The sequence below is a fragment of the Microtus ochrogaster genome, linkage group LG9, assembly GCF_000317375.1.
Source record: "Microtus ochrogaster isolate Prairie Vole_2 linkage group LG9, MicOch1.0, whole genome shotgun sequence".
Classification (NCBI taxonomy): Eukaryota; Metazoa; Chordata; class Mammalia; order Rodentia; family Cricetidae; genus Microtus; species Microtus ochrogaster.
Window position 1 is genome coordinate 3,928,969 of NC_022034.1, and position 13,809 is coordinate 3,942,777.

General features: G+C 45.9%; 1 protein-coding gene across 2 annotated transcripts in view; it reads left to right on the forward strand.

Moving 5' to 3' along the window:
- The window catches only part of Thbs2 (thrombospondin 2), a 29,611-nt gene extending 18,205 nt beyond the window's left edge, over positions 1–11,406 (forward strand). Inside the window, exons 15-22 of one of the 2 annotated variants that reach the window (XM_005363347.3) lie at positions 557–716; positions 2,779–2,897; positions 3,553–3,787; positions 5,429–5,656; positions 6,092–6,363; positions 6,902–6,999; positions 8,277–8,416; positions 9,460–11,406. In XM_005363347.3, the coding sequence (XP_005363404.1) occupies positions 557–716; positions 2,779–2,897; positions 3,553–3,787; positions 5,429–5,656; positions 6,092–6,363; positions 6,902–6,999; positions 8,277–8,416; positions 9,460–9,467 (1,260 nt within the window). In that variant the 3' untranslated portion in view covers positions 9,468–11,406. The remainder of the gene's footprint in view (positions 1–556; positions 717–2,778; positions 2,898–3,552; positions 3,788–5,428; positions 5,657–6,091; positions 6,364–6,901; positions 7,000–8,276; positions 8,417–9,459) is intronic. The other variant, XM_026787469.1, reaches the window with a different exon arrangement.
- Positions 11,407–13,809: the final 2,403 nt, after the last annotated feature.

A 13,809-nucleotide genomic window follows, 5' to 3' on the forward strand; every position in this document is an offset into this window, starting at 1 on the left:
AGTGCCCCCAAGGCTGGTCCACTGACACATATTTGTGAATAGTTCCCAGAGGCTACTGGTAGAGGAAGTTGTCTCCGCAAATGCTGATTGGCTAGTGTAAAACTCAGTGCCGTCACTTTCCTTAATTGCATCAAAGACCTTATTAGCTTCCTTTCCTTCTGCTGAGCTGTGCTTGAGGCAAGCGATGAGTGTTACAAGCAGAAGGTTTAACATGTGACTCCCGCAGCTCCCTGAGGATGGGTTCTCTGTGGGGAAATCCGGGGCTCTCCATGTCTCACCCATCCATCTGTCCAGTCACCCACTATCCCATCCATTTGACTTCCCTGTGAAAACAGATGAAATGACCCCTTTGCAATAGGAGAGCTTAACACTTATGGGACAGGCCAGCTGTGTATGTAACAAAGTCACATGATATTGAAAAGGTACCCACGGAGGGAGGGCTAACTGGCTGGCTTCCTTTGCTTCCTTGTTGCTTGTCCCCTAAGTACTGAACTGACTTATGGTCATCTGGTATATGGCCTGTGCTCTTCCTGATGTCTTTTCCTGGTGTTTTTAGGATAATTGCCAGCTCCTCTTTAATCCCCGTCAACTGGACTACGACAAGGATGAGGTTGGAGACCGCTGTGACAATTGTCCCTATGTGCACAACCCAGCACAGATCGACACCGACAACAACGGCGAAGGGGACGCCTGCTCTGTGGACATTGACGGGGACGGTCAGTAGCTCTGCTTATCTTATTTACTCAGATAAGGGTCCGTGGTCATAAGTGAGTCAGCACCTTGTGTAAGCAGATTCACAGCCATAAATCAGCTAACCATGGAGCGTTGACAAAGAGATCACATCTAATGAGCGTGTACAGACTTAAAGTTTATTTATGTGCGTCCGTGGGTATGTGGAGGGGGAGGGTGCTGCCCTGTGCCTGTGGGAGTCAGAAAACAACTTTCACTGGTTGTTTCTCTCTTTCCACCTCCTTGAGACAGGATCTGTGGTTTCTGTTTCACTCAACTCCAGATAAGCTCCTCTGGGAACAGTCAGGTGATGTTTCTGTGTCTTCTGCTCATCTTGCCCTTGAGGTGCTAGGATTACAATGTTCACTGATGCTCAGCTGCATCTGATTTTTGTTTGTCTGTTTTGTTTTGATGTTGAGTTCTGAGGCTTGAACTTGGGTTGTCAGGCTTGTCTTGCAAGCACTTTTACCCACCCAGGCTTCTTACTACCTGCTAGATCTTTATCTTATCCTTAAACAAAAGGTTGTACCTAGATTGCTAGCAAACATCACACCATTCTGTATAATAGGTTTGGACATCTGGATTTTGGCATCTTTATAGGTCCTGATAACAGCCCTCTATGTACACCAGGGCAACTGCACTCACAATTCTGAACATGTTGCAAGAGCTCAACTTTATTGCTACTGTATAAAATTGATTTCTTAAATAGCTTGCCTTCTCCCACAAGCCTCAGGCCCATTCTCAGAAAACCACAATTTCCAGCATCCTCTTTCCTTGATGCTAGCTCCACAATTGCTTCTCCATATTCTTTTTCCCGAATCTTCTACAGTGAATGCTCCATCTAAAACATATAAGACCTGCACTTAAGCCTCACCGTGCTCTGAGAAAGGTCTGAGGAGAGCTGTTGTCTCACTCCCATCCCTTTGTAGTGGTATTTATTGCTTAGGTCTGAGTACAGAATCTGGCTCCCTAGACAGGTACAGTGATATGTATGTCCCCCGAGAGCTCTGGCATCACTGTGGGCTGACATTTTACCCTGAGACTCCGTGGCCCCATGAAAGAGCCTGGGGAACTGCTGTATGGCCCCGGGAATCTACACTCCTATCTCACAGTGTCGCTGTAGAGGCAGGAGACACTCGGAGCACTGCTCGGCTCAGCTTCTCCGTGTACTCTGTGAGTCTCCCCCCTCCTCATCCTTTCCCAGCCTCGAGTTTCTTCATCCACCTTGACTCGCTCCACCCTCTTATTTGGAGCCATCTTAAAGCTTGAGTTCTTGTAGAACTTTCCAGTGAGCTTCTACATCCAGCCTCACCCTCAGGACAGTCTGAGCCACTCCGCCTTCTCAGAGCTCAGTGCGGTCAGCAGGTTCCTCCTTCTGTCTCGATGTCGGTTAATGCATCTGTTACGCTGACTGGAGTCTCAGGTTCTTAGACCCTGTCCGTTTGCCTTCAGTTCCTCCCCAGATGTCCTCCCCTTGCTTGTGTGGCAAGGCCTGTGTCCAGAGTCCCTTTTTTCTGATTTGCTAGTTATGACCCTTCACTTTGCCACCATATCTTTTTAAGATTATTATTGATTCTCCAGTCTTGGTGGACTGTGTTATCTATTTCCAGATTTCTAAGACTCTGGCCACTCTATCTCCACCACCGCTTCTCTCCTGCTGTGTGTGGATGAGAAGGCATCACCCAGAGCCTGCCATTAGCACAGACATTCTGAGCTCTAAGTGGGGTGGCCAAGGCTGCAAGCGCAGAGACAAGCCACACTCACCCTCCTCTGGTTGAACAGCATCACCCCAGAGAATTCCAACACTAGCTATATTTCAGGCTAAGAGAATTTGTGTGTGTGTGTGTGTGTGTGTGTTTGTGTTTGAGACATCATCTCACTGGGAAGTTGAATTTTAATGGAAACTCTACCATGTACTCTTCCCTGAATCTAATAATCTTTACATTTTTGCCATTTTTTCCTAGTGAAAATTTGTCTGTATCTTATGATGGGAAAATGACGTGTCTTCTTTAGACTCAGGGTGTTACTACTTTTCTCTTCTGTCCACAGATGTTTTCAATGAGAGAGACAATTGCCCTTACGTCTACAACACTGACCAGAGAGACACGGACGGGGATGGCGTGGGTGACCATTGTGACAACTGCCCCCTGATGCACAACCCAGATCAGGTGATGGAATATCTCTAAACGGGGCTCTGTGAGCCTCAGCTGCTGCCTTGAGATTAGTCTTTGAGGTCGACTGGCATCTCAGGGCAGGGTGTGCCATATCCTCAAACAGTTTCAGAAAGATGTTTCTGTGTGGTTCTCATCTGCTCTGCCAAGATGACAGCATACATTTTTCTATAATCTCAGCTGGAACCTCTTACCGAGCCCACACCTAAGCATGTTGTATCTAGGTGGCCACAGGCCAAGTGGCTTCCCGTCACTGTCTGGGGGGATATTTGTCTCCATGGTTACTCTGAGGCAAACTCAGAACCAGCTACATTTCCAGGCTGGCTGTTGGAAGGGACAAGGAGAATGTGACCTAGAAATACAGTCTGCAGAGCGTACAGCAACAAATGCTGGGGGAAATGATACCAGTGACAGTTGCATGGCAGTTAACTATAAGTCCCTGATAGGATGGGGCACAGGAAGGAAAATCTGAACCCAAGGGTCTGGGATTTCAGGCTCTGGTCTGTGTAAGCGAGCCAAAACACCCCATTTTTGTACCCTGCTCCCCAGTACTGTCCTATAACCCAATGGGGTGGGTCTCTGATCTGGCACCTAGCCTTCAATGACTTCCTCAGGGATATTCTTGGTGTTCACTTCCTGCTCTGCCCTACAGACGGATATGGACAATGACCTTGTTGGAGATCAGTGTGACAACAATGAGGACATCGATGATGATGGCCACCAGAACAACCAGGACAACTGCCCATACATCTCCAACTCCAACCAGGCTGACCACGACAATGACGGCAAGGGTGATGCTTGCGACCCTGATGATGACAACGATGGTATTCCAGATGACAGGGACAACTGCAGGCTTGTCTTCAACCCAGACCAGGAAGACTCAGATGGTAGGGGCCTTCCTCAGCTCATACGTGTGTTGCAAACTGCATGAGCAGTCCTACAGAGGTAGACCTGCTTCTCTGTTTACAAAGCCACTTTAAAAGTCAGAAGGATGGCTGTCTGAGCATGCTGGCCACAGGGATGGCTGGTTTTCTGTCCAGTATACTTGGCAGTTTCAGCTTCTTCTGGTGTGTTTAATATTCTACCAATGACAGAGGAGAAGTGTGCTTGTACGTGCCATGATGAGGAACCCTCTCAATAATTCTGTACTTCTGAAAACCTTTGGCAGTCACTTAGAAAGAAATAAGGTTCGCTGTATGCAGCCTGTGACAGAATGGGAGGATTTATTGTTTTGAATCTAGTAACTAAAATAGGGCAAGTTGAAGTGGAAGTTCTTGTGTAAACCACTGGTCTGTAACTGTGCAAGTTCTGGAGGAAGTCATTACAATCCTAAATAACAAAGCACACAGCTCTGCTTGCTGGTTGGCTGGCCATAAACTCCCTCCCAATGGCCAGAATGATCCAAGCTCTATTTGGAAGACACTTATCCTGAACAAATGGAGACCAGGAGCCCTGGGGTGTTGAGCCAATCTGACTCAGAAGCACGTGAGAAAGGCCTGGCCAAGGCCCAAGGCCAGCTCCAGGATCCTCCCTGCATGGGAAACAGCTTTCAGCAGAAAGTTTCCAGCTTGATACAGACACCAGTGCGGGCAGGGGTGTGGTGGGTGGGATCTGGGCTCATCAGGAAGGGGATTGGGGAGGAGGAGAGGTTGACATACTTAGGCTGACATTTTTAATACTTTTAAGACGCCATCACTGAGACTAGGGATGCGGCTTAATTGATAGAGAACTTGCCTAGCATACATGAAACTCAGTACTATATATACAAAACATATCGGTGAGTACCTATAACTCAGGGGGTAGAAGTAGGAGGACCAGAAGTTCAAAATCATCCTTGAGGTAAGCCCTACAGAGGCCCTCCCTCCCTGTCTTAAGAAAAGGAAATGCCTGTACACCTAATTATGTGTGTCACATGACAGGGGAGGATGTGGCAGTGGATACAGAACTGGAAACTGGTTTGAAGATTGGGGGAATGAAGATATCAATCTTGATACCAAATACGGTTTCTTTTCTTCCTTTTGAAATAAGAGGTCACAGCAGCATGCCTGTTTACCCCTCTGCCTCTGCCTGAGGGCATCTCACTGGGCCAACGGTGGGGCAGCTGTGAGGTCACATACATGACCTATCCACCTTTGCAGACCAACCTCTCTGGGCCCAATCTCCCTAGGGAAAGTCATGTGTGCTGCAAAGGTTCTATTTTAAAAGCCAAATAAATTACAATGGCTCCAGTTACTAAGAACGACAGCGAGAGACAAACAGCCTCCTCTGCTTGAGAGGGGGCAGAGCACTTGAGAGGGCCTTGCCGTGCTATCGTTGGCTTCAGGGTTTGCTGTGATGATGTTTTAAAAAGCACCTCTGGGATTATTTGATTTACAAACTCAGTGCTTAAGGAGGCAGTTGGTTCTCAATCCATAGATACCTGCAGGATGCTCAGCCACAGACCTTAGGGACCCAGAGGTCTCTGCTTATGAGAAACAAGTGCAAAGCACTCACCTTTGCCCCTGTGTCTGCTTCTTTCTTATCCACAGGTGACGGCCGAGGTGATATTTGTAAAGATGACTTTGACAATGACAACGTCCCAGATATCGATGACGTGTGCCCTGAGAACAATGCTATCACTGAGACAGACTTCAGGAACTTCCAGATGGTCCCTCTGGATCCCAAGGGAACCACTCAAATTGATCCCAACTGGGTGATTCGCCACCAAGGCAAAGAGCTGGTGCAAACGGCAAACTCGGACCCTGGCATTGCTGTAGGTGAGTCTGAGATCCCAAGTGAGGTGACGCTGTTGAGTGGCCAAGTGAGGCCATGTGGACAAGATTCAGGATTAAATTTCCTGGTAGTCTTACCCTGTCTTGGTATGTAGAACAGCCTCCCTTAAAAACCTGGGAAGGGGCTCTGGGAAAGAGCAGGCTTGCCCCTCAGGTCTATGGAGTTGGTATTCAGTAAGCCAGTTCATATTATGGACTCTCTGAAATGGTACACGACACAGTGGAGCCTGTGTTCTGGAGCCCAGCAGGCTATTGTTGGGTCACAAGTCCTGTAGCTTTTGCTAATCTCTCAGTGATGAGCATGGGGCAGAGCCAATCTAAGCTCTTTAGACCCACGTTTCTGTGACATGGGCCTCTGAGGGGTCCCTGAAGTGCTTTTTCCCTGGGCCTCCAAACCATGCCTATTTCCTCCGTATTCAGGTTTTGATGAGTTTGGGTCTGTGGACTTCAGTGGCACATTCTATGTCAACACTGACCGGGATGATGACTACGCTGGCTTCGTCTTCGGCTATCAGTCAAGCAGCCGCTTCTACGTGGTGATGTGGAAACAGGTCACCCAGACCTACTGGGAAGACAAGCCCAGTCGCGCTTACGGCTACTCTGGTGTGTCCCTCAAAGTGGTGAACTCCACGACCGGTACCGGTGAACATCTGAGGAATGCCCTGTGGCACACAGGGAACACAGAAGGCCAGGTAAGGGACTGAGCAGTTGATGACCTCTTCCGTATAGACCCTTCACTCTCTTTAATTTTAAATGATGTTCTTGGTTCATTTTTAATCAAGTAGAAATCATTTTAATAGTTGACATTGAATGCCTACTTTATTAAACACAGAATGCCCAGTCTTCCTGTCAACAAAGCTGACAAGACTGAACACATGTTCATTCTCTTATAGAGACAGGATTCGAAAGTGTGAGTGTTCTGTTCATAGTGTCACACCCAAGAAAAGAAGATCTGAATTCAGATCCATACCTGTCTGGGCCAAGTGTTCGTGCTCTTAGTGCTAGCTTCAGCACACTATGCAGTGGATTTAGGAGCATGCTGTAGTGCCCCACAGGTGTGCACAGTAGGGTAGATGATAGACAGTGTTTGAAGATACAGTGTATAAAACAGAATATACAAGAGGAGTAGTGCAGCAAGTAGGGCATTGCTTTTCACAGTCCAGTTGTAGGGTAGAGAAGAATGGTAGAGAAGCATGTATCTCATCCTTCAACAACAATGCTGTTCCACAGGTGCGCACGCTATGGCATGACCCCAAAAACATTGGCTGGAAAGACTACACTGCCTACAGGTGGCACCTGATTCACAGGCCCAAGACAGGCTACATGAGGTAAGGGCAGCTGTACATTTCTCTTCAGTGGTAGGTCCCTCAGGACTTTCTTCCCATTGGATGAGCTAATCTTCCTTTCCTGTAAATAACCAGTCTGCTTTTTCCATTGGATGGCTAGATGGCTTTTATAATCGATGGGTAGTCTGCTTCCCATTGGACAGACAGATTGTTTTCCCATTGAATGGATAATCTACCTTCTTTGTCTTCCTTCCCATTGGAGATTATAAATAGATAAATGTGCCATAAAGAACCCTTTTAAATTCTTCTCCGGATTCCTCAGTTTTAAATGTTTTTTCTCATCTATCATGCATTCTTACTACACATCAGTTACTTTAAAATCTTGAAAGAAATCTGTGTCTTAAGATACTCGTTGCGTGGTGTGAAGCCCACTCCACATCCATCTGGATGAAATCCAGAACTTTGTACATGATAAGCAAATGTTCTGCCAATGAGCCAGAGCCCTGTTGGCTGTCTGGTGTTTGCAGATATTTGAGGGTCTGGGAAGGCGAGGTGTAATCTCGTGTGCAGGGTGTGATGTCCCTGCAAAGGGGATCCCATTGCCATGTGCTCCATTAGGGAATTCTCTGACATTACTTCACACTCTGGGCTAGGAAGATAGAGTCCTGTCACTACTTTCAGACAGCGCTTCCAATGGGACACAGATGAGATTAGGGATCTTCAAGAAAATGAAAGCCAAGGAGAAGGCCTGTCTCTAAGGAAGAGAAACAGGCAGCCACCATCTTCCTGTCTGTAAGGAAGAGAAACAGGCACCCATCCCCTACAGGCAATCCAGACACAGCCTTCACTCACTCTGCACACTGCCTTGGCTCTTAAAGGCAACCTAACGCAAACCTGGGTGATTAGTCTCTCTCTCTCTCTCTCTCTCTCTCTCTCTCTCTCTCTCTCTCTCCCCTCTCTCATACACATACACAAAGAGTACAACAGCTTTGCCTGTGAGAAGAAATGGTCTCTTTCAGCCCCTGCTTCCTGATAGAACTCGGTGTTCCCACAAGGAAAGTAAGCTCAGCCCAGTTGCTAAAACCCTGAGGAGAGTGTGGGGCTATAGATCCTCTGGGTTGGTCTGGGTCAGCTCAGTCAGTGGTAGAGCAGAGAACTCTTGGTCAGCATACACAAGGTCATGCTTTCATCTTTAGCACCAAGCAGGGAGACCAAACTCCTCTTGATCAACAGCTGCCATCCAGAACCAACCAGTAGCCTCTCCAGAGAATGTGCTGCCAAGTTCAAGTTCTCTTTTATCCTTCACTTTCTTACCTTAGAGTCTTGGTGCATGAAGGAAAGCAGGTCATGGCTGATTCAGGACCAATCTATGATAAAACCTATGCTGGTGGAAGGCTCGGCCTGTTTGTCTTCTCCCAAGAAATGGTCTACTTCTCGGACCTCAAGTATGAATGCAGAGGTGAGTGCCGCTTCCCGTCAGGGACTGGTCCCACAGGACCTGGGTGGGACTGACATCCACTTCTCTGGCTACAGAGGCTTCGGTCCATGGAAATGAATGATGACTTACAGTTTCTGCCCTTGTAGCAAAGATGTAGTTTAGGCAACTTACATCCCCCTGCTCTGTCTCTCTGTTTTTTTGTTTTTTGTCTTATATTGAATCTGAAGGTCTTTGGTAAAACAAATACTTTCTGATAGTTCACAGGTCATCTGCCACTATGCTGATCCTGTAGCTTCCTGTTTCCATACTCTCTGAGTTCCTAGGGGCATTTTAGAATATTATCTTTACTGAAAATTGCAAGAAGAAAGGAAAGAAGGAAAAGGAGAATGGAGGAGGGGAAGAGAGATAAAAGGAAGAAGTGAGGGAAGGAAGGAGTCTAATTCTTAGTTATACTGCTAGAAATGTATTTATCTGAACCAAAAGATAAGCCTGAGAGCAAACTTGACTCCAGTCTAGTGTACTGACAGGCCTACAGAGCAGATCAGGAAAGTTCAGGAATATTTCTCAGTGCTCACACCTTGAAAATAATACACAAATAAAAGAGAAGTAAAGACAAGACCATATTCCCTCTCCTTCCACCGAAGGTTTTTTTTCTTATGATAAGATTCCATTGAAGATATTTCTTTTTTAATGTATCTGCTCATTAATCTATCCATCTATGTCCCCATCCTTCAAAACATCTGTTTCACCTCTCCAAACATGCAGCCATCTTTCTATCTTCCATCCATCCACTCATCTCCCATCTACTCATCCATCCATACAGCTAACAGTCTGTCCCACCCATCAACTTTACGTATACCTAGTAATACGATGCTAGTTGAAGTTATCGGTAAAACAGATGCATGGGAGCCTGAGGCAGGACGATTGCTTCATTTGAGGCCAGTTTGAGTCACATGGCAAGTTCTAGGACGACCTGAGCTACAGGTATGAGATGAACAAATAAAGGAACATAATAAAATACCCCTGGTCATTCCTTCCTAATCCCATTGCTCCTTCTCTTCCAGATGTCTAGAGAGAAAGGCTGCATTCCATCAATGTGCTACAAACACTGTTTACGAGACACGTCGGTCCATCTTGGTACTTGCAGCTTTTCTCTCTTTCAGCATTTCCTGTTTCTTGACCTTAACTGAGTGGATCTTCACCTCCTGCATCAGCACCAAGTCCAAGTGCCTTCAAATGACAAACATCAAGGGAACTGCAAGATGAGCATCTGGCCTGCTGCTGGAAAACAGTTTGACGAGAAATGAGACTCACCACGGAGTGGAAACTTAGTGTGTTGTTGCATTGTCTTTTCTTATCTGTTTAAACAGAATGACGTTTACATGTAAAATGTAATTACTTGCAGTATTTATGTGTATATGGAGTTGAAGGGAATATTGTGTATAAGTCATTCTCATAAATTAAGCATGAAAACTATTGCTCACCTACTTTCAGTGCTTAATGTTGTCACTGTTCTTGGATTCGTGCTGTTCAGCAACACACCAATCCTGTAAGGGCAATTCTAAAGAAAGATCGGGTGAGTGTGGCTGCAGGAAGGAAAAGGTCAGAAGACAGTCACATGACTGTGGCCCCTTGTCCAGTGATATTAAACAATGACTAATCAGAACGTAGACACTGATTGGAAAATTAGATGAAAATCCCTTTTTATTCCTCTTGGTTCACAGTTAACAGCTGACTTGATGAAGACAAAGAAGGTGTATTGCTGCAAAAGGGAATCTTTCAGGGTTTCTCAGAGCTTTCAGAGGCAAGCACCTCCTGGGCTTTGTGGAGCGCCTCCTTGGCTGGAAGTCGTGGAGCTCTCTCTGCACACTGACTGCTAGGATCTCTGACTGGGCATCCTTTCCTGTTCCTGCTACTAGGAAACAGACTAGGAGATAAATTTACAAATGCATTTTGGTACCCTACTCCTAGTCTAGACTTTGGAATGATACAAAAGTTGCTTTTGTCTAATTTGGTAGGATATTTCATTAAGGTTCCAGGTACAACTGTTGTGTTAATATTTATTAAATGAATTTGGAATGTAGCTCCATTCATCAATAACTTATTTTAAATATGCAAAGCAACAGATATGTAGTGTAATTTCTAGAAATAAGCATATGACAAGGATATAATGATATAAAGATCCACTTACCAAAATATCTGTTGGTTGAAATACAAAGCTCCATGTCATGATAAAATAGAACCCTAATACACACAGTTACCAATAATTTTAATTCAATTCATTTTACTGTTATCTATTTGCTGTATATAGGTTCTTTTTATTTTAATACTGAAGAAAACATTCTCCTCCCCACAGACACACCCATTAATCAGTCACAACACAACAGACATGCTAGGTTGGTTTTATTGTCTTGCTTTAAGTTGCATGATCTCCCAGCAGGAAGTATGGTCTCTCTCACTCCACATGAGTTCAGTGGAGGTACATCTTGTTTCTCTTTGGGGTGGGTAGAGTATGATCCCTTTTTTGGGAAAGGCAGTCACATTTCTAAGTCAGATAGAAAGAATCCATGCTTAGATTCTGAGCTTCCACAGTTCATCTTAACACAGTTATTTGTGCTGGTATCTTTGAGGGTGAGTTTCCTCTGTGTTTTGTTACCCTGCACTCTTTGCTTTCTGTGGAACTGCATTTCCAAGGCCAACATGAGACTTCTAACTGTGGGGGTGTGGAGAACATTCAGGCTTTCCCTTGGGCATTTGGTTGAATGGTACAAGGTGGTGGGGAAGATGTGAATACGTTCAGTGTGCCATATTATTTTTGTAAATTATTTATGTAGTTGAAAAAGAACAAAAGCTTCTCATATACGTTAATGAAACATTGTTTTTGCCAAAGACTGTAAATATTTATTTATTTGTTTATTGGGTCAAGTTTTCACCACTGAAACCCTACGTTTAGCTAGAGCTTCGTTTTTCTACTGAAGATTAACAACAGCAAATAAATTATAAAAAGGTTTCTATAAGCGAATCTCTTTCCCTTCTTTAAGAAGAATTAGCGGGGTTCCTTCTGGAAAGGTCTGGGCATTTTACTGAGGGAGAAGGACTGGCGTTTTGTTCCTTGGAACTGGAAGAAGCGGTGTCTCTGGCTGCAAGATTTCCTAGTATGCACGAAGTTCAAGGCTCAAAGCAGTTGTCTTTGACACAGGTCCTCTTTCCACTGAAGGCCCTGGTATGCACATGACCCTGGCTGCTGGTTCCCCTTGTCAGACAGGAACAGAGCCTCTCAGTGAAAAGCTGAGACACAAGCTCATGAACACCTAGGACTCCCCTTACCCTACTGATTCCAAAATCAGTAGCAAAGAGCAGACAGCACATGGCAAAGCATGGTCTGGCACAGGGAAAGCGAGACCACAGCCCTGCAGCATGGGAGATTTGGCAAGGTTTATGGACATGATGGTAGCATTACGCAAATGGAGACACAAGAGACAAACAAAAGTAGAAGAGAAATAGGTGGAGGTCAGAAACAGACAGAGTGGGTGTCTTTGCCTGTAGTAGTGGGTCTGACCGCGAGTGATGAGGGTCCACACTCTCTGTGGTGACATGATCGGAGGGAAGCCCCTGGATTGATCAAATAGAGCTGGTGGACTTGCACCCATAAGTATAGAGAGAAACGTTGGACATGCATACATCCATGAACAAGACTTTGAAAAGCTCAGAACCACAGCAGTAAGGGGTGGGATGTGATCTTGGATGATCATTTGGGTAATATGGAAGGATGCTTAATGAATGTTTGATTCAAAAAACAGAGAAGGTACAGAGAAGGATTAAACTGTGATGAGAAGCTAGCCTGAATATGAAACATTGCTCAGTTGCTCATTTGTACATTTTGTTACTCTGTTTGATCAGCTATGACAAAGTTTTCTGACAGCATTCTCCCCTCCCCTGTGGCCCCAGGCACATCAAAGCCACTGTCCTCAGGACTGAGGCTTGTGTGTCTAGGAAGTGACCAGGTATGATGAGGGGCCCTGGGATCTGGTGGTTTATATGAGAGAATAACCTACAAATCTCTCTTCTGCTTCTCACACATGCTGTGGTGTCTACAGGCTGCACAGCCTAAGGCTGAATGCCATAATTCTATAAACTAAAACTGTCAGCTGTGGTTGTTAAGTGACTGGGACCCCACAGTGTGAACTCTGGGTACAATGAAGGACTCTGTGTTATAACAGACATCTTGTTCCCCAAGTATGTGACTACCAGGTATGGAGGAAACTGTTCTGTGGAGATGGGAGATTTTGGAACCTTCCATGGCTATGGGAGGTTTTGGAACCTCAGACTGCCTTTTCCTGTTTGCTCTGGGTTTCTGGTCTTTCCAGTCCCATGAGGACGATGGTCACTGGGTTTGCAAGCACCCATTTAGGGCGGTGAGGGTTACTTTGCTAGTTCTGAATCAATGGCTCAGTAATCAACAGTGCAGACATTGGGAGTTGAGAAAGGAAAGCACACATGAGACATGTGTGTGGCCCATGCTCGTCACCCATGTTTTTCAGAGCTGACATCCCAGTGCCAGTGAGGTAGCTGAAAGAACTGGGAGTACTGTCGGCCATGCCAGCTGCCTCCCTAAGGCTGGGTGCTGCGCTGCTCCCAGGAAATATTCCTGGCAGAGCATACTGTTCTGAGAAGAGAACTTGCTGCCAAGGTTGTGAGGACAGTAGCCGGGGAACTCCCTCTGGTATTTTTGCCAAGATGCCGATGCTGCCAGCCCACAAGTGCCTACCTCAGACACCTCTTACCTTCTGCTGCAGCTGTCCAACACAGGTGTAGAGAGGCTCGCCTCTGACCCTTCTCATTCCAGGCAACGTTCTGAGAGGCCTTGGAGCACAGGTTGGCACCGAGATTAGGTAGCCATCCTCACCTTGCTCCTCAGAAGCACCATGTGTCGCTGGTAGCAGGGTCAGGACCCCACCACGTACAGGCTGAGCTCAGGTTTCCATGTTTAGATGTCCTTTGAGTCATATGATGGCCTCTTTACTCCAGACACATGGTGTGTTATGAGAATTATTTTAGCACTGGGCTTCCCATGAAGAGACACTTTCAACATGCCTTGGCTCAGAAAGCCAGAGGATCGGATCTAAACTCCATGCTCTGTGAACAGGTATTGGAATTTGCTGACAGGAGCAGGTAGAAACTGTGGAGGTGGAGGAGAAGGCAGCTCCTTGCGATGTGAAAAGACTACAGTTCTGGAGCAGATTCTTCTAAGAATCCACAGGGCATGGTATGTGCAGTCTGTGCTCAGGAAAAGTGCACATCTGAGCACACGTGTGGATCAGGTGTACAGATCTGATCTGTGTATAGATCTGTGTATAGATCTGTGGAACAGGTGTATAGACCTGTGTATAGATCTGTGGAACAGGTGTATAGAT